This window comes from Vanellus vanellus (genome assembly GCF_965231255.1).
Source record: "Vanellus vanellus genome assembly, chromosome: 1".
NCBI classification, from domain to species: Eukaryota; Metazoa; Chordata; class Aves; order Charadriiformes; family Charadriidae; genus Vanellus; species Vanellus vanellus.
This window is the reverse complement of record NC_138905.1, coordinates 117438002-117461426: the sequence shown is the minus strand read 5'-3', so window position 1 is coordinate 117461426 and position 23425 is coordinate 117438002. Positions and strand designations below refer to the sequence as shown.

The 23425-nt window shown below is 44.8% G+C and overlaps 1 protein-coding gene across 2 annotated transcripts in view; it reads left to right on the top strand.

Annotated features, from left to right (window-relative positions):
* Positions 1 to 300: 300 nt before the first annotated feature.
* Positions 301 to 23425, top strand: part of GRIK1 (glutamate ionotropic receptor kainate type subunit 1) — a gene marked incomplete at both ends in the record, with an annotated part of 174528 nt that continues 151403 nt past the window's right edge. For both annotated transcript variants that reach the window (XM_082486716.1, XM_082486715.1), the window contains one exon: positions 301 to 442. In XM_082486716.1, the coding sequence (XP_082342842.1) occupies positions 301 to 442 (142 nt within the window). The remainder of the gene's footprint in view (positions 443 to 23425) is intronic.

Below are 23425 nucleotides of genomic sequence, written 5' to 3'. Positions count from 1 at the left end.
CGCTCGACCCCCGGCAGCCGCCTCGCCCCGCCCGGGGCCGCCCCGCGGGAGGAGCCGCCCCCTCTCGTCCCCTCCCTCCCTCCCCTCCCGACGGCGGCGGCGGGGGGCGAGGGCAGCGGGAGCCGCGGGCGGCGGCGCAGCGCAGCGCGGCAGCGGCGGCGGGAGCGCGGGCGGCGGGCGCGGAACCCCCGCGCCATGGGCGGGCGGCGCGGAGCGGCGGCGCGCAGCCGGCCCCGCCGGGGGTAGCCGCCCGCGCCCCGCATCCGCGGAGCCCGGCATGAACTGAGGCGGGCGCGGAGGATGGCGAGCGCCCTCGGCCCGCGGTGGCCCCGGCGCCCGGCCCCGGGCAGCAGCGGCGGCGGCGGCGGGGGGGGGCTCCTCTTCGTGCTGCTCTGCGCCTCGGCCGGCCTGCCCCGGAGCGGGCAGCAAGTGCTGCGGATCGGTGAGTGCCGCCCGCGGGCCCCTCCGCTCTTCCCATCCCTCCTGCCCGGGGGGTTCCGCGGGGTCTTGCTTCTGCCGGGGCAGCGGCACCCGCGTACCGCCCGCGGGGAGCGGCGCAGCCCGCGGGGAGCCGCCGCGCCGCGCCGGGGCTGGGGCTGCGGGAGGCGCCGGCTGGGCTGCTGCCAGCCCCTGGCTTTTCTCGGGGGGGACGGGAACGGGACGGACACGTTGACCGGGGAGCGGAGCGGTGCGGGGGGGAGGGCAGCCCGCCCCGTTTTCTCCGCTGCCGGGCTCCGCGGTGCTCCGCGCGGTGCCGCTCCCGAAAGTTTGCCCCGCTGCGCGGCGGGCGGGACGCGGGGAAGTTGGGCGCGGGGATCCCGGCGGGGCGGAGCGGGGCCGGGGATGGGGTTGAGGATGGGGTTGGGGACGGGGCGAGCATCCCGGGAGCCGCTCGGGGCTGGCGGCGGGCAAAGGGGGATGTCGCCGCTGAAGCGCTCGGCGGCAGCGGGTGTAAAGTGCGCCCAAAGACCGTCGAACGCCGCTCTCCCGCCACGCCGCGGGCTGGGGACCGCGGCAGGGGTGGTTCGGGGACCGTAAAAACCCGCGCCGAAAAAGGGCTGAGGTTTCCGCGGTCGGACCGGAGGGCGAGGAGCTGCAGCCTGCCAAGGGTAACCTCTCGGGATTTGGCCCTCCTTTGCCCTCGGCCCCTAGCCCTGGGGTGCGGGGGGGCTCCGCGAGTGCTGCGCTACGCGCGGCCCCGTGAAAACAGGGATTTATTTTTTAAGTGGAAAACTCCGCACCATGGAAACGGGGCTCGGTTCACAGGAAGCCTCTCTCCCTACAGTGGGTTTCTTGTGTCAGTCAAGTGAGACAGTGAATACAAAGTATCGAAAGAGTTAGGGGTGAGGAAAAACTGTGGAAAAGATGTAGGCAGAATCTGCCACACTTCTGTTTCTCTGCCTGTCCCTCTTTTGCTTGACGATCACTGAACATGAAGCAAAAGAAGAGAAAAGAAGCTGTTTGTGCCACCCGGGGAGATGTATTCCTAAAGGCGCGTCTCTGTTCAAAGTAAAAGATTGATGCCTTTTGACCTGGCAAGCGTTAACCCCACTCGGCTTTCCTCACTTGAGTGTGCCTTTAAACATCAAGTGGAAGGCTCCCCAGGTGCATAGAGAGCAAGGGACCCGATGACCGAAACATTTAAATCAATCAAGTGGCACAGTCCCTCAAAGCGCTGTGCAAAGGCAAGGGGAGGGGGAAAAAAAAAACAAACCAAAAAAAAGGAGAAAAGCTGAAGGCACTCAGCACCTTGCAGCTGAAAATCTGTAATAAGTTTATAACTGTCCATATTCAGTGTGCGCTCACTTTTTTCTCACGGGGCGCAGGTGAAGTTTGCTGTTTCTCTGCTCGCCACTACAGTGTAACCGTGCCAGTCTGGCGCCCAGGGGAATGTCTGTGCACATGCACAGAGCGCAGGGAACATAAAGCTTTGTGCTTTCACACACCGGTAAATTCAAGGCCAATGAAACTTGTGGAAGAAAGTAAAACACGTTCAAATAACATAGCCACATGCTACAGCAGGATGCTCTGGAAACACGGGAGCATCATCGCTGCTACTAGGCAGCCTTAACTTGCTTAGCTTTAATGGGAATGGCCTCTGAAGGAAAAAGGAGCGTGCTGGAGTTTAAAGGGAAACATATTTCTTTGAACGTAGTCTAAATGCTTAGCTCGGTGCAGGATGAAACCTCGGCTTCACCGCTGGCATCAGCATTGCAGGGACCCAGGCAGAGATTTAGGGTGTGCGCTCCTCCCCCTGTCAACCTCCCCGCTGCAGAACTTGCTTTGCTTCTTGTGTTTGGTCTAGCGAGGCTCCCAGGCAGTTGCCCACGTTGCTTTTCCCTAAAATTGCTCTGCGTGGTTTGTAGACTCCCTGCTGCAAGATCTGTGTGTATCTCTAGTTGAGATTCACTCCGTCAGTGCATGCAGCCACGGTACCCTAATCCTCGTTTGACTCTGTTACTTCCACCACAGTATAAGCAAGAAGTATGACAAGCTGCTCAGCTTTCAATCACAGCAACCAAACACACATCCAAAGAGATGCTCCTTGTGTGTTACGTGGTTGTGAATGCATAAAATAGTAAAAGTATTCTTATTACTACAGTTATCCTGCCTATAAAGTAATGAGGTTATAAAATATTAATCTTTCACATCCGTCAACAGCAGCAAGTTTTTCCGTGGAATCTGTCACTCTTAGAGGTGGCAAACAGAAGTAATGGCAATAATTCCTCCAACGCTCTTTGTGATAACATAATAAAATCGTCCCAAAGTGTTTCTGACAGTGAAGAAAATGCTATTAAGCCATCAGATTTTCTTCCTCATGTTTTAGTTAATTAAGGAAAGGGAAGCACTGCTATACAATGGTGCAGCAGTTTGCACCTGAATTAGTAGACTGGTAGTTTAATTGCATTCTCCACTGTTAGGGAGCTTTTGGATTTTTTTTTTTTTTTTAGTTTTTCTGTCTTATAATACAAATGAATGGATTCTTTTGTTGGTATTTAATTAGTTGAGAAAGGACACACGAGCGATAGAAATTCTAGCTATTTCCCAGCATCTACCTAATGATTACTTTTCTAGCCCTCTAAACAAGAAAATGAGGGATGGCAATATGACCAGTAAAACTAACTCATTAGGATAAAAATAATGGATTTTGAGATAAGATATAGTTTTCAGTCTCAGGTAACACAATAATTAAATTTTAGCATCTTACCGAGTATTTCTTTCACATTCATGTTAAAAAGCTTTTCCCTTGATATATGAACTAATAGAGCTGTCCAAGGAAATACCATCTTTATCTACACATAACCCACTAGACTATATTATATAAAGTTATATTTAATGTTCATGATCCTAATATTTTTGATTTAATACCAAGGAATTTCTAGTTTTTAAACTGAGTCAACCTAACCTTCTTATCTATCCCACTTGTACCACTTGTATAAAATACATGAACTTGAATAACAGAAGGAAGAATATAAATTAACACAAGCAGGCACTAAGTTGCAGAAATGGCCTCCAAAAAGATCAGAAGCAACAAAATTTATTTGTTACTACTGGATGCAGAGCTTCCTTATTTCCTACTGTATGTCCCTAAGGACATTACAGCTTCTAACTAGGTTATAAGAATATACTTCAGCAATATTACATGAAAATTTATCAATGGTAGTCATTCAAGCTGCACTCTTGATTAGAACTAACCAATAGTTGAGAAACTACGCAAGTTATTAACGTATCACTGGAGTTAATTAAAAAGAGAATGTGGCAGGTTTCAACAAATAAATGTAGGAAGTTATACTTGGATGAATCTGGGAATTAATCTCTAAAAATTAACAACTCCTGAAAATGAGCAAATGAGTAATTTTTAGGTTTCATATAAATTGCTTTAGGTGATGAAATAGATACCCTTCAGTTTGTACCAGAAGTCATTTGTGTGTTTCCGTAGTTAAATGAAATATTTAAGTACAGGTTCATACTCTGCACTGATCTATTTCTTTCTTAAGCAAAATTCCCTATGGTTTAGTGAATTGTGTTTTCAAAGATGCAGGATTAGCCCCATAATATTTCTCTCCAATTGAGAAATACAGATTTAAACCAGACACACATAAGTCAGCCTAACCTGCAAAATATTATTTTCTAATAAGTTGACATTTTCAATATAGATTTCAAAATAAATGTCTATATTTTCCCAAGCAGGGCTAGACCTGTGAAGTTTTTTCCTGCATGATATTCCCATTCCAACACTGTGAGAATGATAAAGACAAAAACCTAATTAATTTCTCCGCAAACCCGCTACTTTTTGTCAAACCTTTTCAAGATTTTGTTTGTGAAGGGACCGATATTAGTACACATTTAAGCTTCACCTGTGTGACATGGAAAAAAAGTATTGGGAAAGTCTCTATCATATTTGGACATCATTAAAAATGTTAATTTTCAAAAGTATTTCTTACTAGCTGCCCGCAAGTTATGCCGTTCCATAAAGTTGTAGGAAGTGGGACTGCGTTTTCTATCATGAGATGATCAGGCATTACTACAGTTTGTTCACCAGATCCTGAATGCTCAGTCGTTTATTGTTTCGCTGTAATACAGTTTGCTTAACTTTCCTCATTCTACACTTAACAGGAAATTATTTTGCTACAAACATTTAAGGATTGCTACCAAAATGTCCAAACGATTTTCATGCATCTCCCTCCACAATGGATTTGACAGTAGTGTTCAAGCGTGAGACCGTGAAATGTTTGGCTTGCGTGCTTTAAATGGTTAATCAAGTTGAAAATAATACCTTATAAAAGGCAGATGAAAAATGTATTGCCAGCACCTTCGCAGGGCACTTGAAAGGTCGGTGCAGCCAAGTGGCCTCAACGTATATAGTGAGCTCAGAGAAAACACTCGGTTGCATAACGATTTGCGTGGTTTCACCCTACATTACTAAAATCATCATCTCATTGGTGATGTCTTTATGTTCTGCCTTTTAGGCTTGATGATGCAAGGGGGTGGATTGCTTTGGGTTCCATACCGTTGTATTTCCAGGCTTTTGTACCGTGGAAGGCGCTTGCCGTACTGGGTTGCTTCACTGGGGAATATTAGAGAGTCGTGAAGCCAGTGCTCAGCTGATGTAAACGGGCATCCTCGTATTGAAGTCAAGGCACATATGCCGGTTTAAATTGCTGCCTGGACATATTTAATATATTGAGAATTATGAAACTTTTGTAATTCCCCAGACTGACCTACCTACTTACCACCTTTCCTAATGACAGGTAGGGTCTGACAAAATCAGGCCCTACACATCTTTAGCTCTTGTTTTACACCAGCGCACTGAGCTCGCTCCCACGGCTGAGCAATGGTGGTCGTTGAGCGCGTGAAGCTTGTCAGCGTTACAGTGACCCGTTACATGGTCACCTCTTGATGCCTCAGCAAGGGTGTTTGCTGTGTGGCTGTGCCGTGACCAGAATGTCCTTATTGCTGGGGTGGTCTAAAGTGCTGCTCAGGATTTAAAGAAACTACGGGAGGAGACCTTCACTTTCCAGAAAATTGTCGGTTTGTGTTTCCGTTGTCAGAATATACCTACTTCCTAAATATCTGCTTTAGCACGAAATAGTTGAGCTGTAAAGGTGCATAATAGTCTTCAAATAGTCTATAATATGGTGGCTCTATGATTATGCAGCAGACAGCCAGCCACCCAGGGCCACATTAACACAAACACCGAGCTTGAGTTGCGTCTGTCTTGGACCGCTTGTCGGGAAAGGTTGATGGAGAGCAACAAAGAAAAGGTCTTGAGACCAGAAAATGAAAACCAAGGAAGCAAGACTGGATTTGCCTAGTTTGGACCAGAGCTAGGATGATTTAGACAGTCCCCGGGGAGAAAAAAAAAACATTTTAAGAATACATCATGAAGATATGTTAGTCCTGCATTTCACATCTTGGGAGATATGTGGTTAACTACGGCAAATTTCACGTAGCTATCTTGGAGAGAAGTCGAGTGGGTTATAGGAAAATGAAATGGAAGACAAACCAGGGCACTGATATCTGTGCTGTAGTATTTTATTATTTTCTCTTAACTTATGCAAGGTGTATCCTAACGTGCCCCTGCGCAAAATAGGTCCATAGTGCTGTAGTGAGCTCCAGGTGGGCAGATAAATAGGACATCCTGCTGTGTTTCACCAAGGCTTCAAATGCATTTATGTAACATGTGTGTATCAGTTCTGACAGTTAAGATTTTGGTAAAATACAGGATGAAATCTTCAAAGCAATGAAATTGATGAAATTTTGCCAAAGGATAAGAATTTTTCATCAAATATTTTGTTTATGCAAAATGGTTGATGCCTAACCTAGTACTTTTTCAACTAACAATTTATACACAGTACAGTGATCATTGCAGGAGGAACAATCCTGGTAAATAAAATAAAATTAAATGTATCTGAATGTAATTTCTTGCTTAATAGCCTATTTGTAGTGTTCAGGTGTAATAATTTTTTTCTGAATTCCTACAACTTTCTGATAACGTCTAATTTCATTTATTCGGAGGGCATTTACCTCGGCATCATTTCTTGCTGTAACTATAAGCTCCTCCATATGGCCCTGTCTTCGCTTAACATTTTCCATTCAGACCGCAAGTACAATCTCAATACTGTTTTTTCATTACAGTCTGTTTTGTATATCCTAGTCAGTAATAAAGCTTAAGTCCCCCCCTCCCCTCAATATTTTAAACAACTGCCTCTAATCTTCTTTTCTCAGAAAGGCTTGATTTGACCAACTAGACTATAGATTGTACTGCAGTAAAAAAAAAAAAAATCCTATCCAAGAACTGATTAGTTTTACTCCCCAGCTTTGGATCTGTAACCCACAAGCCCGGTATGTCCTAGTTTTTATTTGACTTTAGATTTTAGTTTGCAGTAATGAGTTTACGATTTGGGGAAAGTTTTGCAGTGGGTATGTTACCCTTCTGTCTCTCTTTCTTTCTCTTTCTGCTGAAGGTGATACAGTATTATCTCGAAAATGATTAGCTTTCAAATGATGAATTTGCTTTCACTGAGCAAAATCAAAATTCCAAATTAAAACCGTTTCATTATTCCAAATAGGTATGTTTTTCATTTCGGCTAGAGAAGTGAGTATCTGATAGGGCTGCTAAAGTATCCGTTGTGTTGTTTTGTTTTTTTTTTTTATTCCTGTGACAGTGCAGAAGGCTCCTTATATTATCTTTACAGCTTCACCTGTGCTGAGGCACTAAATTAGGGTGGCACAAACACTGGGAAATATGAATCAGTTATACGGCCCAGCCGTGTGGACAAAGAGTTACAAGGGGTCTCAAAAGCTCAGTTTTGAGCTTCTTTTCTTTGGTCCATCAGGCTCTTTACAATTACACCTTCTAGTTGTTTTTTTCCTTTGGGCTTTCAGACTGCACCACCACAAGTTTAAGAGAGGAGTGTTAGAAATTCTGTTAGCATTGAAATTGTTCTCACATTCTGCCATCGGAGCTGCACATGCAAACTTGGTCTATTTCAAGGAAAATTATGTTTACAGCACATTGATTCTGGCTAGGGTTCAAGACCAGCCATCCTTCCATACTGCTAAATGGCATGAAGGTCCTGGTGCAATGCTGAGTAGGTGGAAGTGACAGTCAGGGCGCAGAAGTACCTCCAGAAATATGGTTTTGAGTGAGCAAGTGTACGAAACTCATTGTTCTACCTACATATGAAGGAGCAGCGAAACTTCCCACAGCCGTCATGTCCAAGCAACACTTCTGCTCGAAGCACTGTCACAGATGCTGAGGCTTTGCTTTGGCTCTCAGATGGAGAAGGAACAGAGCCCTCCCTGAATTCAGCAGTACACCATCGAGACCTTAAAATCACTTAGATTTTGCATGCTCTCCCACAGAGAAAAAAATAACCAGCTAACAAACCATAACCAACAAAACCCCAACGCTTCTTTTTTTAAAGATCAAGCATGCTAAAATATAGTAAGAGCCACTCACTACAGTGTAAGTAACACAGGCTTTTCGGTTCTGAATGTTTTGGACAGAATAAGTAGGAAGACACTAGCGTACGCTGTGGATCAAAGGGTTTGGAAAAAAAATGCTATTTTGAAAGAACAACATTAGGTAGCTATAGGAAAAGAAGAAAAAATGTTTGAAGATAATGAGTTTATTCTCACCCTCCCCTGGGATGAGCGATGGAGCAGAGTCTTGCCAGGATGTTTGTATGAACGACACTTGCTGCCACTCACTTCTACTAAAGATCACCTCTCCTTCCCCTCCCAGGGAGAGATGTGTCATTAATGTCCTCGGCATGCAAGCCAGATCTCCAGGTGGGTAATTAGGCTTGCCTAATCTGCCACTGATATTTCTGCAGTTAATGTCAGTCTGTATGTCAGCCCAACATACCGTAAGTGTTACTTTAGTTGTTTACTTCTTTAATACTAAGTGTCTTCTACCTGAGAGCTTTGGTCTTCATGGTCCATGAGAGGACACACAGAAGCCAGTAGGTTTCAAACTCTCTGCTTTCCTGTGGTGAATAGCAAGAGCAGCCCTCGCGTCAGGGCTTACAGCTATGTCTCTAAACAGGTAAATCCAAGGATGCTACTTCTCTTTACGAGTCTCGCCTCCCTATAGCTTTGCCTAGTTATGGTAGCACTGCTACTGTACATCCTAATGCGGTAGAACAATTAAACAATGAACCGCTACTATGAACTGTGCTATCTTTAGGGGAAGATGGATTATATAAATTGGGTTTAGCATGATTCTGCAAGACAGTACTGAGAAGAAAAGCTGTATGTACTTCATATTCTTGGATCATGTAATTAGAAGGCAAATCCATGGAAATCGGTGCTTTTGGGCTCTACCATGCGCTGAAAGGTTGTATTTTCCTTACTCCCTTGTTGCACATAGTATGAACTGTGTCATATTTCAACCAGAATTGTAATGAATAATAGCAACACTATGATCTTCTGAAGCAGTAGAGCTCAGAGTACTTCACAAAGCACATGCAATTAGTTCTATTTTACAACTGGGGAAGCCAAGGCCAGAGAACTGAAGTGTTTTGCTGGCAAACTTGTGGAAAAGCCAGGGGTGACTCCAGGTCTCTCGAGCGCCATCACCCCAGACCTCTGCCCACTGCATCACGACTTTGACATTTCCTTATAGTTTGTATATTAATTGAAGATTTGCATAGATCCTTTGGAAATTAGTAGTATGAAGTGCTAAGTGTTGCTGCTACGGAGGCTCAAGTGTGTTTAACTAAACTATTTATAGGTAGATGTTTTATGGCCTGAACAGTTTGCACGTGCTTGGAGCTCAGCCCTGGCTGTGTAGGGCAAAGCAGACAATGCTGAAGATTTTACCTGACACTGGAGGATTTTCTGAAGAAGCAGAGCACGTGCTTTCCTCTCCCGATTTGGGTAGTGGCCAAATATTAGGTGCTGTGTCTGTCCTTAGCCAGAAGTCCCTCAGGGGCCACCGACATCCATGGCACTTGGAAGTGCCTTTTCACTGCTCAGATTTCTTCTGAGCTTCTTTTCATCATGGTTTGCCGTGACCTCTCCAGCCTCTGGCTTCGCATCTGCTCAGTAGAGTGGTGTTCGGCTGAAGATCAGACGTGCTAAGTTTTAGCAAGGGATGGATACCTTTAGGGTACAGAAGAATTTCAGTTTTTTTTCCTGATATTGGCACTCCTGTGGACTACTCCACTATGGCACACGTGCCCTCTGTAATTATATATATATCAAACACAGAAACATTTTGTTATTTATCCCCTTTCTAGAAGGATGTTGTGTACATTGGCAAGGCGGTTGTGTTATAGTAGGCTGTAACTCCCAGGCAAATACAGCAACCCATGTGAATTGGCTGGCCTCGTTCTTTTGCATCATGTTTATTCCAGCACCGTGTTTTCCCCTTCTCCCCCAAGAAAGGATCTAAGCTTTCAGAAAGAGGCTTTCAGAGCATTCGAGCCATGTGCGGTGATATAGACCGTACCATCGAAACTGTTGAAGTCTTTATCAAATATTCAGGTGTCCTTATAAAATCCTACAGCCAGGCTAGCTAGGAATTAACTCTGGCTTCAGGAATTACACATGTCAGTGCTTACAGTCCTTTGCTTTCACTGTCTCGGTCTCATCCCTGATGAAGATATGGAGAACTGAAAATCAGATGCACTGAGATGTAAACATCCAGCAGAAAAAAAACCCAAAGTTACAACTCTTGCTTTCACGAAAATAACCTTTTCTCTGCTTACATTCAAGAAAAATAAAAGAGAAGCCAAAGGCATTTTAATCCTCCTTCCCGCTGTGCAAACGGCTTTCTCCTAAATGTCTTGGGGGCCCTGTGCCAACCCAGTCATTTCTATAAAGGTTATGAATAGGAAGCTCAGGCCTGATGAAATGTGAAAAGTAGTTTACGTGAAATAGTTACTTCATTTTGAGGAACTGCAAATTAATCCCGATTTCTCTGGAATGGTCCCAAGAGATTAATCTCAAGACATCTGAGCTCATATCAAGTTTAGAGGCTCCCTATCGGTAGTCAGAGGAGAGGAGGGCAGGTTGCTGCAGCAACAGTGTGACATATGTAAAACTCTATTTGATTATGTCAGTATCACAGAGCAAGCTGTTTAAAAGTTAGGTCAGGTTTTTCAGCTGTACTATATTTTTCTAGAGACTGTCAGTCACTGTCAGGTTGGCCAATGAGTCAAAATGCATGATGAACACCTTCAGCAATCTCAGGTGGATAGCAAGTTAGCTGTCCGCGTAAAATAATATAGTAATAAGCCATTGGAAACTATTAAGGAAACTATAATAAGCCGCTTAAGAATTCTTCCCTGCAATTTGGAGACAATGACAATTTCTGATTAAAATATTTTCATGTTTTGTTTTTGAATGCTTTTATTCATCATGGGGTTCAGAAAAAGCATAGGAAATTACTTAAAAAATCGAACAGATGATCTTTGATAGTCTGCTGGAATGGGAGATCAATGAGTAAATATCTCGTACAGGGCGCAAGAATGATGTGGAGTCACCACTGTACTGTTTTCCCCTATGATTGTTCAAAAGTATTTTGTATGATAAACAGTGTTCATGCTAAATAAAATTGCTTTGTTAATAGAATTCTATATCCCCGATTTCTTCACCCATACTTAAAAATATTAAATGCAAAAGACAACAGTAAAAGAGTGCAGTAAATGAGGCAGAAATCCTGAAGAATAATGTCCGTAGTTAGGTAACAAAAGATGGGATTTTGAAGTTCTTCAGTCAACGTTAGTTCAATATTTCCCATATTCTGGGGTTCCACTTTTTAATCTTACTCTAGAAAGCTTTCCGTATAATACTCTGTCACTGTGTAAGAAACAATCAGAAGTGCCAGGAACATTCCCCTCGCACCCTACGGCACGACCAGGATCGCTGGCGGTACGGGAGCTGTGCAGTGCGGGATGGAGACCTGCGCCACCCATCGCCAGTAGATGTGGCTGTTCTCCCTGTGGACCCGGCCCTAGAGAAGGACGAGACAGCTTCTGTTGGTGTTTTTGCCAGAGGTGTTCGGTGATGGGAAACTGGGTGGCAGCACAGCAAAGGGGCAGAGCGGGCTCCTGGCTCACACTGCTGCATCACCAAACCAGGCAAGGGACAGGCTTGTTTCTGCAGCTCTGAGCAACACGTGCACCCTGCAAGCGGGTACGGCAGGTACTTACCTGGCTGTTGGTAAAAAGCTGTCGCTGACTGCATTCATAGCACCAGGCCATCAAGTTTTAAGTCCCTGCGTGAAGGTATTCTTGGTGAAAACGTTCTCGGCGAAAAGCTCATCAGAATCTTAGTAGCTTAGGGGGAAAAAAAAGTATTTGTTATTCTCAGGAACAGCTAAAGCCTCCTGTATTCAGTCTGAGCCAGCTGCAGGGTAGGGCGAATGTTGCTTTAGATGGCTAATATTTGACAGAGTTATAAGCAGCTAAAGACAAGGCTGCATAGTGGACAACGGCTGTAGTCCTTTCTTACCGATCGCTGCAAAGTCTTATTGACAACACTTACAAAAGATGAGGTGGACCTCCCTTGTGGGAACGCTCTTGCCAGCATGAGCCTTGCCAGCCTTTGCAGGTCTGATCTGGATGGTCCAAGTTTCAGGTCCCTTGTCTGGTGAAGGACCGTGGAAACTCCAGGTACGGTGACAGGATGGTGGCCTGAGGCAGCGCCGACAGCTGTGTCAGGGCACTCCGGCTTGTCTGAAACAGGGCTGCTAGGACAAAGCCAACACGGGCTGTTCTTCTCCTGACACGTTGCACAGTGAAATACTGTGATCTTTACAGCAACACGCTGTTTCCTTCACTGGAGCTCCGTCTGCTTAAATAAACCCATTAAAGATGGACACTTGAACGAGTTTCCATTTGTTTGTCTGCTAGTGGCCAAGTAGGACAGCAAGGAGAAGTACAAGGTCGGTGCTTCTGCATTTGGAAACGGTTCAGGGAAGGTCCCTCTGAGGACACACAGCACTCTTGTCCGTAGCACGTGGTCCCTAAGCCCGGTGGCAGGGATCTGGGCAGAGAGGGAGCTCGCTGCGGGGAGAGGCTTAGTATTCACTGTATATAAGCCACCATGGCGCGGGGGGGTGGGGGGGCAGGAACGAGTTTGAAAAGAGACTGCTTGGCTTGTGGCTGTGCTGAGCTTCACTGGGGGTGGTGATTTGCAGGTCTGTGACCTACTGCTGAGCCGTCGCCGTGGTGGTGCCGGGATGACTTCAGGGCTCACCCTCAGCTAGCTGCAGCGCACAAAGCCCCACGGAGCAGAGCAGACACCATCGGGCGCAAAGTTCAACGTGCACGTGACTAAATATTTTGTCCACAGAGCCGAAGGGGCCTGCGGTTGTAAGGAGGCAGAATGTCGATGCAATTCAGTGCACTGAGTGGCTCGCTCCTCTGCGCAGGAGCCTTTAAACTCCCCAGCCCGTCCCCCTCAGTTTCTGCTTCCCCTCTCTCTGAGCGTGGAGGTGCTCGGCTCGCTCCGGCCACGTGCTCTGGCGTGCCATTCGGTCCTGCCACCAAGGCTGCCTTCAGAATTTCGATGTGAAAATGATGTCTTTCTTCTTGCTATCTCTGATCCGACGACTTGTACACAAAAGGCTTTTTATTCTTCTGAAGCTGCTTCCTTTCAACTAGGCCAAACCACCCCAAAAACTTATCAGTGGGGCACTGCAGCTGAAGTCTAATATGAGCTGATGCTTTTCTGACTGTAACTATCTTGAAAATTTTCATTTCACGTCCAAATTGTTTACTTATCTGCTAGAAACACATGTTAAGAGAAGTTAAGGCTCTGTTGCCTAAGGTGCATTTTAATACAGGGGAAGAACTGCTTCAGATATTTCACATTACATCTTCTAGCTTTATCCGGTGCTGTAAATTATACAGCTGCTCCATTGAACTGAATGAAGATTAAATTTTTGAACACTGTTTTCTGAAGAATGCAGGTTTTTCTCTTTGAAATGAAGAATCTGTCCTGCATCAGTGTGGCTCACTATGTACATTGCTGCCCAAGCCTTTCCTTTTTACATCAGGGTGCCAGGCAGTTCCCCGGGGACCATGTCCTGTCGTTGATCCATGTACTGACATTAAAAAGCATCTGCAGATGGAGTGAGTGTGGGATGTGCCCTGAACAGCAAGTGGTCTGAGAAACTGTAATCCTTATGCTGTCATCTTGAAATCAGAGCTATCGTGAAGGAAAATTGGCAAGAAACGTTTTATCTTCTCATCTGCATAGACCTTCTCCTGGGGATGCCCGATGTATATATGATACATATATGTGTTTTAGAAAAACAATTGCCTGCAGCATCCAAGTGAAATACTTATGCACTGCTGTTTTACTTAGGCGCGTGCCTCTATCTGGCTGAATTCCTGGCTTCCAGCCCTCTTCTCTTAGCTCTCCGGCTGTGGGGATATCTCATCTGTGTTTGTTTCCTTCTGCGCCTGACCCAGGCCCCTGGGAGGAAGCTACGTGGGTACCTCCTGTAAAGCACCATAGTACCAATAGGATCGAGCGTTGCAAACGGTTCTGTTGCCTCTGTATCAAAGGGTAAATTTAGTCACGTTTCCTCTTAGGAATTGTCTCCCACGTATGCACGCAAAAGCTAGGTGCTGCAGCTGCCCCAAATGCTGCTTGCTCAAAATTGTACCACGACTGTCTGGTGCAGACACTTCACAGGGCTGGAGGATGTTAACCAACGTGGGAAGAGCACCAGCCTTGAGGTTCCCCATGGCCTCTCCTCTGCGTCATCCTCATCACCTTCATAGGGCAGGAGTGGAGGGGGAGACACGGTATCACGGCATCTTGTTTCCTCCCCCCGTGGCAGCTGTGCTCCCCTGTTTTCAGGAGCAGTGCATGGAGGAGCAACAGCACCTCCTTTCCATTGGAGAGACAGCAGTGGTGGCAAGCACACCTGGGGCTGCTGCAGGCGTTCCTCTGGGTGAGCGGGTCGAGACCAGGTCCACCCTGTCAAGTTCTCCATCAGCAGAGGCACTGGGGGCGTGCAGCACACGCCTCAACCTTCTCAGGAGTGCTGCGGTTTGCACAAAATCAGAGGAAGAGAAAGGAAATGTTTTCTGCTAATTAGGTGGCTATATGCTCTGTGCCCTCTGGTTCTTTGCTTTAAATGGGAATATTTCTGTGTGTAAGCGGATTACTTCTGTGTTAATCAGGGTGTTTCATAGCCTATTTTATTCAGGCAAAAGTTAGTCCAGTTTTCCATAATGTACTGAAATACTTTGCACAGAACGATAATGAGAAAAGGTGATGAGGGAAAAGATAATTATTCCTTATAAATCCGGAATAATTAATATGACAGCTACTGTTTTAAGATGACCTGTGTACTAATTTATCTCTACAAGTCCGTCAGCGAGAGGGCGATGAGATCCCGCCTTTTCTTCCTTCTCACAAAGGTAGTTTCAGGAAGCTGTTGTATGAATGTTTGTCCTGAGTATTTCTGAGAGTGCTTAAATGCAAATAAATTGTTATTATGCATTGTCAGTAAACTGGTGAATCTTGTTTCAGGGCAGCTGTACTTATCCTTAGCACTTTCCCTCTTTCCTGTGAGAAACTTCATCAGAGTCAGTCTTGATCTGTTTTCTGGGTTACGTATTGTTTTACAAGTATCATGTGCAAGAAAAGGAAAACTTTAGAAATAATTCTTATGACTTACTCAAACTGCTCCCAGGAACAAAAACAAAACGCTGCCCGGCCGTGAGGAGTGAGGGGAAGAGTGTGAGAAACAGCCCCGCGAGCACCAAGGGGAGAGAAGGAGGAGGGGAGAAGGTGCTCCATGTGCCTGAGCAGGGATCCCCTGCAGGCCCTGGAGGAGCCCACGCTGGAGCAGGTATTGCCCTGAAGCCCCTGGAAGAGACCATGGTGGAGCAGATGTCCACACTGCTGCTGTGGAGGACTCCAGGCCGGAGCAGGTGGATGTGCCCTCAAGGGACTGTGGCCCATGGAGACCCTATGCTGGAGCAGGTTTATCCTGGAAGACTGCAGCCCATGGAGAGGACCCATGCTGGAGCAGGGCAAAAGTGTGAGGAGGGAGGAGCAGCAGAGAGGAGATGCTACGGAATGACTGCGACCCCCCATTCCTCATCACCCCAGTACCATTCAGGGAGAAGGAGGTGGAGGGGTCAGGATTGAAGGAGTGAAGTTGAGCCTGGGGTAAGGGGGAAAGGTGGTGTTTTAATTTGTTTTTGTTTCTCACTATCCAAATCTATTTTCAATGGCAATAAATGAAATTAATTTTCCCTGAGTTGAGTTTGTTTTGCCGGTGACAGTAATTGTTAAGCAATCTCCCTGTCTTTACTTTGACCCACGAGCGTTTTAATCATAGTTTTCTCCCTCTGTCCTGTTGAGGAGGAGGAGTGAGAGAGCGTCTGGGTGGGCATCTGTAAGCCAGCCAAGGTCAACCCACCATGACTAGGATGTGGAAAAATTGAGAAGTATTCTTTCCATGGCATTTCTATTGGAATTGCACATTTTTAGCAGCTTCTAGTAAGAACAGTGTGAAGCTATTTCTCTCCAACGACTTTGAACTGCTGTTACAAGGGCTGGAGTTTCTTAGGTGGGAGCCTGAGCTGCTCAGTGATACCAGCTGGCTATACATTTGCACAGTAAGAAACGGCATTTTAAAATAATTTAAATAACTAAGTTAGTTTAGAAGATTCGGAGCTACCTTTGCTGGGGAGTTTTAATTAATGCTAGAATTCCTGGCTTTCATACTTGCAACTCAGCTGTTTGCAATACCGAGAGCATATTTTATTACAATTCTTAGAATGATGCAATGATTCATGGTATTTTATAATGAAGTAATACGAATGCACATTTGTATTAATAAGGTCTTTTAATTGATTATTTGACCCATAATTCTAATTCCACGGGGAAAATCTGAATGAAATGTAGTTGCTGCTCATGCCAAATTGTCGGTTTTTATATTTTGTTATCACCACTGAATTAATCCATATTGGAGAATTAACAAGAATAAAAGAAGCATATTAAAAGGAATATTCAGCATATTTAGTTGCACATTTTAGAATTTTAATACACAGAACACTGTTCCTTCATTACTCGTCTAAGTTAAAACAGAGAAGGCGGGATACAAAGAGGTGATGGTCAGCCATATTTCTGATTTAACCCCTTGAAAGCAAGGCTTATAATTAAAATGTTGAATCATACTAAGTAAAGTAGTGTTGACAAGTTTCTTCAGGGTACACCGTATTTAAAATCCCTTCCTACTTTTGGCACGGGCTGAAGGAAGCGGGCACAGACTTTTTCAAAGATTCAAAGCTCGGTCCTCCTTCCATAGCAGTCAGTTTGTCACAAACTTCATTGACAACAGGTAAAGTCCAATGACTGCACATCCAGTTTCTCCAGGAAGTTTGATTGACACGGGCTTTAAACTGCCTATCCTTATCAGGTTTAACTGCAGAACTTCTTTGAAAACCAAGCTCTCACGCTTATCTATGAGTTCTTACAGAAAATCTGTGAGAAAATGGGGTACAAAGTCATCTCCTCTGATTCGCTGTCCTTTGTTTTAAATGACAAACCACTTTTTCCCTGGGAAAAAAAAAATGACCCAAAGGCTAGCTCTGCCTTTCCCAGATTCAATGAAGCTGTGGCAGTTTATAGTGATGAGGTTCTGGCAAGTGCATTATTCTGACAGAAGAGAACAATTGGGCAATTTACTGCGGTTCATCCTAACTGCAAATGAAGGTTCTGCGTTCCACTAGATTGAGGAAATCAATGGTAAAAAGCCACCTCCTACTTCCTTTTTCTCCAGCTGCCGGTTTTATCAAGGTCTCCTACTTTTGCGAAGGTTTCTGCTGATACTAAATTAGGAGGAGTTCTGCACTCCCCCCAGGGCAGAGAGGCCTTACAGTGAGACCTGGATAGACTAGACAGGTGGGCAATCACCAACCATATGAAATTTAACAAGAGCAAGTGCTGCATTCTCCACCTGGGATGGGGTAATCCTGATTATACGTACAAACTGGGGGATGAGAGGCTGGAGAGCAGCTCTGCGGAAAGAGATCTGGGGGTTTGGGTTCATGGCAAGTTGAATACGAGTCAACAGTGTGTCCTGGCAGCCAAAAGGGCTAATAGTATCTTGGGGCGCATCCAGCACAGCATAGCTAGCAGGCGATTGTCCCACTCTACGCTGCACTGTTGCAGCCCCACCTGAAGTGGGTTTTGGGCACCTTAGTATAAGAAGGACATCAAACTATTAGAGTGTGTCCAGAGGAGGGTGACCAAGACAGTGAAAGGCCTCGAGGGCAAGACTTATGAGGAGCGACTGAGGTGACCTGGTTTGTTCAGCGTGGAGAAGAGAAGGCTGAGGGGTGCCCCCATCGCACTCTACAACTTCCTTAAGGGGGCAGCGGAGAGGGAGGTGCTGATCTCCTCTCTCTGGTGACCAGTGGTAGGACACGAGGAAATGGAATGAAGCTGTATCAGGGGAAGTTTAGATTAGACATTAGGAAAAGGTTCTTCACTGAGAGGGTGGTCGGTCACTGGAACAGGGTCCCCAGGGATGTGGTCACAGCACCAAACCTGTCAGAGTTCAAGGAGCCTCTGGACAACACTCTTAGTTAAGTGGTTTAGGTTTAGGTAGTACTGCGAAGACCAGGGAGTTCGACTTGATGATCCTTATGGGTCCCTTCCAAGCCGAGATAGTCGATGATTCTATGGTTTCCTTCTCTGCCCGGCTTGTTACCACCAAAGTGGAGGCATAGAAAGAATGCCAAAATTCACTACTACTTTATAGTAGGAAGAGATGCTGTCAGGTGTAAGTTTTTCCAGTTACTGATGGTGCTGTAAACAGGCTTGAATAAGAGAGCTGGAATGTCTTCTAGCCACAGTTTCTACAAATAGCATTATTATTTACATATGATCACATGGTTGGAGCTAGCACAGCAAACACTAAAAGCACAAACCTCTATTTATACAGAAGAATGTCTTGTTAGAAAAGAATCTTCCCTTGCTTTGTGCAGCTTAGCGCGGAGCTTCTGATTCAGCACACGAATATATCAAATAAGGTCAAGTATGATACAATTTTGGTGTCACGCTGAATTCACGGTAAAGCTAATATTGTTCTAGTCCTGTTGTGACTGACATAAACCTGCCACATTTTCAATAGGGTGATTCATGAAAGACACAGAAGAATCAATGGAGATAAAAATAGGTAATGCAATAACAGCATCCATCCCATCATAATTTTGCTTGTATTATACTGAGTAACCTGATTAAAAGGGTCATGTTTAAGTGTAATCTGGCAAAACTGCTTATAAAAATGAGAGTGAGAGAGAAGAAGCCCAAACTGGCGAGCTTTGCAGGTAAGCCAAGGGGCAATATATTAGTCTCCACAGGACACACAGCCCCCGTCGCCAGCAGCGAGCTCCCTCTGTGAAGGGGGGCAGCAGACAGCCCCCACCATTTGTGAAACCTACTCCTCTCCTGATGGGAGAACTGCAGGCAGCCGGGCATGCTTCTGCCTGATGAGAGCCAAAATGAAATAAAAAGACCCTGAACGCTATGATGCAGAGTTAAAACCTCCTTGGTATTCAGACCCAGGGTGGTACAGGGGTCTCTGGGTCCCCTTGGCCTGGGATTCTGTCTGAATATTTTGAGGACATCCTATCTGTCTTATAGCTAGTAGGAATAGTGCATGCTGTGTTTTAGGGTGGATTAGCTTCTGCCATTCTTCATGGCATGCTGGGCTCTGGAGTATGTTACTCAGTGAAAGGAAAGACAGCTGTGAACACATAAAACAGTGTTGCGACTTTGTTTTAATTTTATTAATTTTATTCTTTTCCCACATTATTGATCTCTAAATAAAAAGGAATAATTTGAGTGAGGTCTGATATAATCTGAAGCGCTCCCTGACCTCCAAAGAGCCCCATGGACTTATATCATCTGAGGATCAGAGTCTGTTCAGTTTGTTTGCACTGTATCCTAAAAAATAAAACATTACTGCTAGATCCCTTTTGCTGGATAATGATGCTGCATTTATTCTGAGACACACTAATGCTTATATTGCAAGTAAAGAAAAGAGAAAGAAAGAAATGAAAGGAAGGAAGGAAGGAAGGAAGGAAGGAAGGAAGGAAGGAAGGAAGGAAGGAAGGAAGGAAGGAAGGAAAGAAAAGAAAGGAAGGAAAGAATGAAGGAAGGTCCAAGAAACAAACTATTTGCTGAATAGCTGACCTAATGAAGCTCAGACTTATCTTCTGCTTCTGCCCATCCTGCAGTTACTGTAACCTCAGCTGCCTGTCTTGTCCCCTCTTTACCTCCTCCCCACAAGAGCATCTGCAGTTCTTCTCTTTCTCCAAAGTCCACTTGCCTGCCCCCAAATGACAAGGGGCGAGAGGCAGTAGTGTTGTTTACAAGAGACACACAGCCAGCGGACCAAACCTGCGGGTAACTTGAGTTTTTCCTTTGGTGAGGCCATTTACTACATTACTCAAACTGGTTCTCACAAAAGTTGTAGGAATTGCATGACTTTGAGACCTCTCTCATTTGTCAAACTGGGCTGAAGGTGGCCAGTGGTTTAATTATTGGCGCTAACAGGACTGAGATAGATGAGCAGTCAGCATGATTTTGCAAATCTCGTTTCCGTAGAAAACCTTGCTAAAAAAAGGGACCTGATTTTTTTTAGCTAAAGAAATCAGATGTGTCTGTTACCCGCAAACAAGATTGTATCTGAGATAACCAAAATACAGGTTTCCCCCATTCTACAGCCTGTGAAGATGTATAATTGAAATCAAAGTGTCGCTGCTCTTGCCGTGAAGCCTGTGCTTTTGCGAAAGATTAGATCTGGGGAGATTTGTGTTCCTTGTGGGGCAAGAGCAGATTATGATGTTACGTTAGTTCCATTCAAGCCACACAGCGTTATGCCAACAATATCTTTCCTTCCTCTTCAGCCTGGGAGACAGTGCAATCAGGACGTAGACAGACATCAAAGGGAAAAGCTTTGATAGCCGTTTCTGGAATATCAGGCCCATCAGTGTAGCTCAGCTTTCTTTTCATTGCAGGGAAACATGTTTCAAGAAATCAAGGAGCACAGGAAGTTCAGAAGTACGTTGATGTTTGTTATTCAAAAAGTGTGATCTACACCCTTCACGCATCTCAAAATTTACGCTGCTGTGTTACATTGTGGATGATAAGTAAAGCACAAAATCAAAGAGAGAATTTTTCATCTTGCTGTAAAAGCCCTTTGCAATGCAGAATATTCACAGGTAGCTTCATAAACATCTATGTTTGAATTAGAAGGAAGAAAAAAAGCCCTCACAAAGACAGCAGAGAGCAGCTGAGGGAGATGATGTCCTCTACTACCTAAAGCCATGGAAGAGGAGCTGGGACTTGTGTGTTGTTTTCTCAGTGACTCAGACTGCTGCAACATGCAGAAAGGACACGGAGACATTAGGAAAGCAGAAGATACATTTGTACGGTGATACCTGCATATGGTGATACCGCTTATATATATGGACCGTGTATGGTAACAGGAACGGCAGTCCTTCTGAAGCAATACTGTACCGTGTGACTGTAGTCTTTTGCTGACGTATTAAGGTAGGTTATAGTCCTCCAAATTCCTGCCTGTCACCATTTTTCAGTCTGTGCTCCTTTCCCCTGCCCTCACAGCCCTAAAAATTGGAGCTGGAGGCTGCTTCTGAAGCCTGCAGGCTTGCCTTATAAAGGTGATCATTTTTATGAGATTCAGTGATTGGAGTTCTGCTACAATAGCTCTTTACTGCAGTCCTGCTATCTCCTGTCATCATGAGCTCAAGCACCCGTACACAAGGAGGATAAAGAAAAGGAAATGGAATGACAAAATCTTAGATAAGAGTGAATTGTCACGTTGATGATAATCTTAAGTATGTGGAACTGTGTTTATGCACGTTTTCTAGTTAAACTCAAGTACTTTCCAGTGTTCAACATGCTTAAGAGATTACGGAATGTGGGATTTATTGCAAAAACTGTCATGAAATTCTCCAATACGCTTCTCTTATCCTGGCGTATTGCATTGTTGTGCCCCAAACTTGAAAGAACACTGCAGTGTGTCATCTAGCAAGTCACATGAATGTGCTTATAAAACTACCAAGACCGTATGAGAATGCATGTGCAGCTAATGGGGAATAAGGGATTTATTCATTTTTCTTTCAGTAGGGATGCCTTTGTATTAAGTTAAGACTCAGAGATGTTCGGTATTTCTGCCAGGATAAGAAAAACAATGACCAAACTGTAAGAAAGGAAGCAAATTTTCTGGCTTTGTAAATTTTAAAAATTCAAATAACTGGCGGTGACAAAACAACAACAACTCTGACTGCTACTGGCAGTCTGTTACTTTTACAGTCACCTTCCCGAGCTTTATTGCTTATCATCAGATAGAACAGTTGGCCCCAATGGAAAAGACAGGTTGCTACAGATGACAGAATCTTTACAACAGGCAATCATGATGGAATTAGTGTTTATCCACTGCAGTAAGTGTATAAATCACAGCAAATGGGCTTCCCCTTGGAGTCAGAATCTGTTGTGTTATTTTTGCCCAGCCACAAGTATTGATCCACCAAATGGTGAAATTGCCAGACACACTTTATGGCTAGTCCAGTGAGTGGTTAGAGATTACCGTCCACAGATGACAAACCCGGTATTAGAATGCCGCTTGGAGACACAGATGCTAAATAAAAGGTAGTTTGTGTATTTATTAGAGAGCTCTCCCTGCTCTCGGTGAGCTAGAGGTGTTTTGGAATCTGTCAGTGTAAATGAATGAGAGGTTTTAACAGGTACTATTGCTCTTTGACGTCTTTGGTGGGAGAGTGAGATAACATATTATGGACAGGGGGCTGCATACTGTCCCCAGTTCTCGTGTGAAACTCACTGTTGTGAGCAGCTTCGAAACAGAAGGTTAATTTCACCTAGGTAAATACTGATATGCAGTTTTAGCTCCATAGTCAGACTGTTTATTTTTATAGACCAGGCACTTCCCAGAAAAAGTTACAAAAATCAGAGGAATTGCAATATAAGCATCCTCTGAAGGTTTTTCATTCCAGTTTTCAATGTCGGACAGTATCCAGTATTAGAGGTTTGAAAGGGAGAAATTAGAAGCCCCATAATGGAGAATTATGGAAAGGTATCCCTCAAGAAAGCTCTTTCCCATCTTCTTACCCTCTGGTGTTTCACCTGTTATTAACATGCATGAATTCTGCATTTAGTCTTATCTGATGGAATTGCAGCTGTTCTCATTCTCCCCATAAGTGTCTCATCTTTTCCTGAATCCAGTTGAACTCTCAGTTCTCAGTATTACCTTGTAGCAACACATTCCCCGAGTTAATTATTCTTTGTATCGAACAGCATTTTCTTTTATCCGTTTCAAATTTGGTACTTTCCTATTCACTGAGTATCTGCATGTATCCATACAAATGAAAAGGATAAACTGGAGAGGATAATCTTCTGCCCGTATCCCTCTTGCTGTTTTCTGTATCTGCATCGTATTTTCTCTGCTTGGTTCCATCTGTTGGCCGCTCTCAAGGCAGAGCCTGAGCTGTGAGCTAGTCTTCATTCCCCTTAGTATTAACAGTCAAATCCAAATCTTAGCTGCGGTTAAACAAGGTGCCGTTTTGTTAAGGGGAAAGGAAAGAAGCAGTTAAGAGAACAGAGGGCGATTACTTTTCCCTCTGGAGGCATCCTAATGTGAAATTTTTGGTCCTGAGAGGAGAATTCCAAGGTTAAACAACAGTAGCAGAATTTTCACAGCTTGGAGGGTGCATCTGTGCTTTCACTTCTGCTCTCTTTCTTCCCTTTGTCAGAGAAGGGTGCCCTGAGAGGAGCAGCATCTTCTGATCTCCCACAAAAAGCCATCCCATTTCCCTAACTGCCCTGCAGAGGTGAGCTCTCTCCTGTAAAACCCTGCTGTGGCATTGTATTTTTTTGACACGGTGCTCCG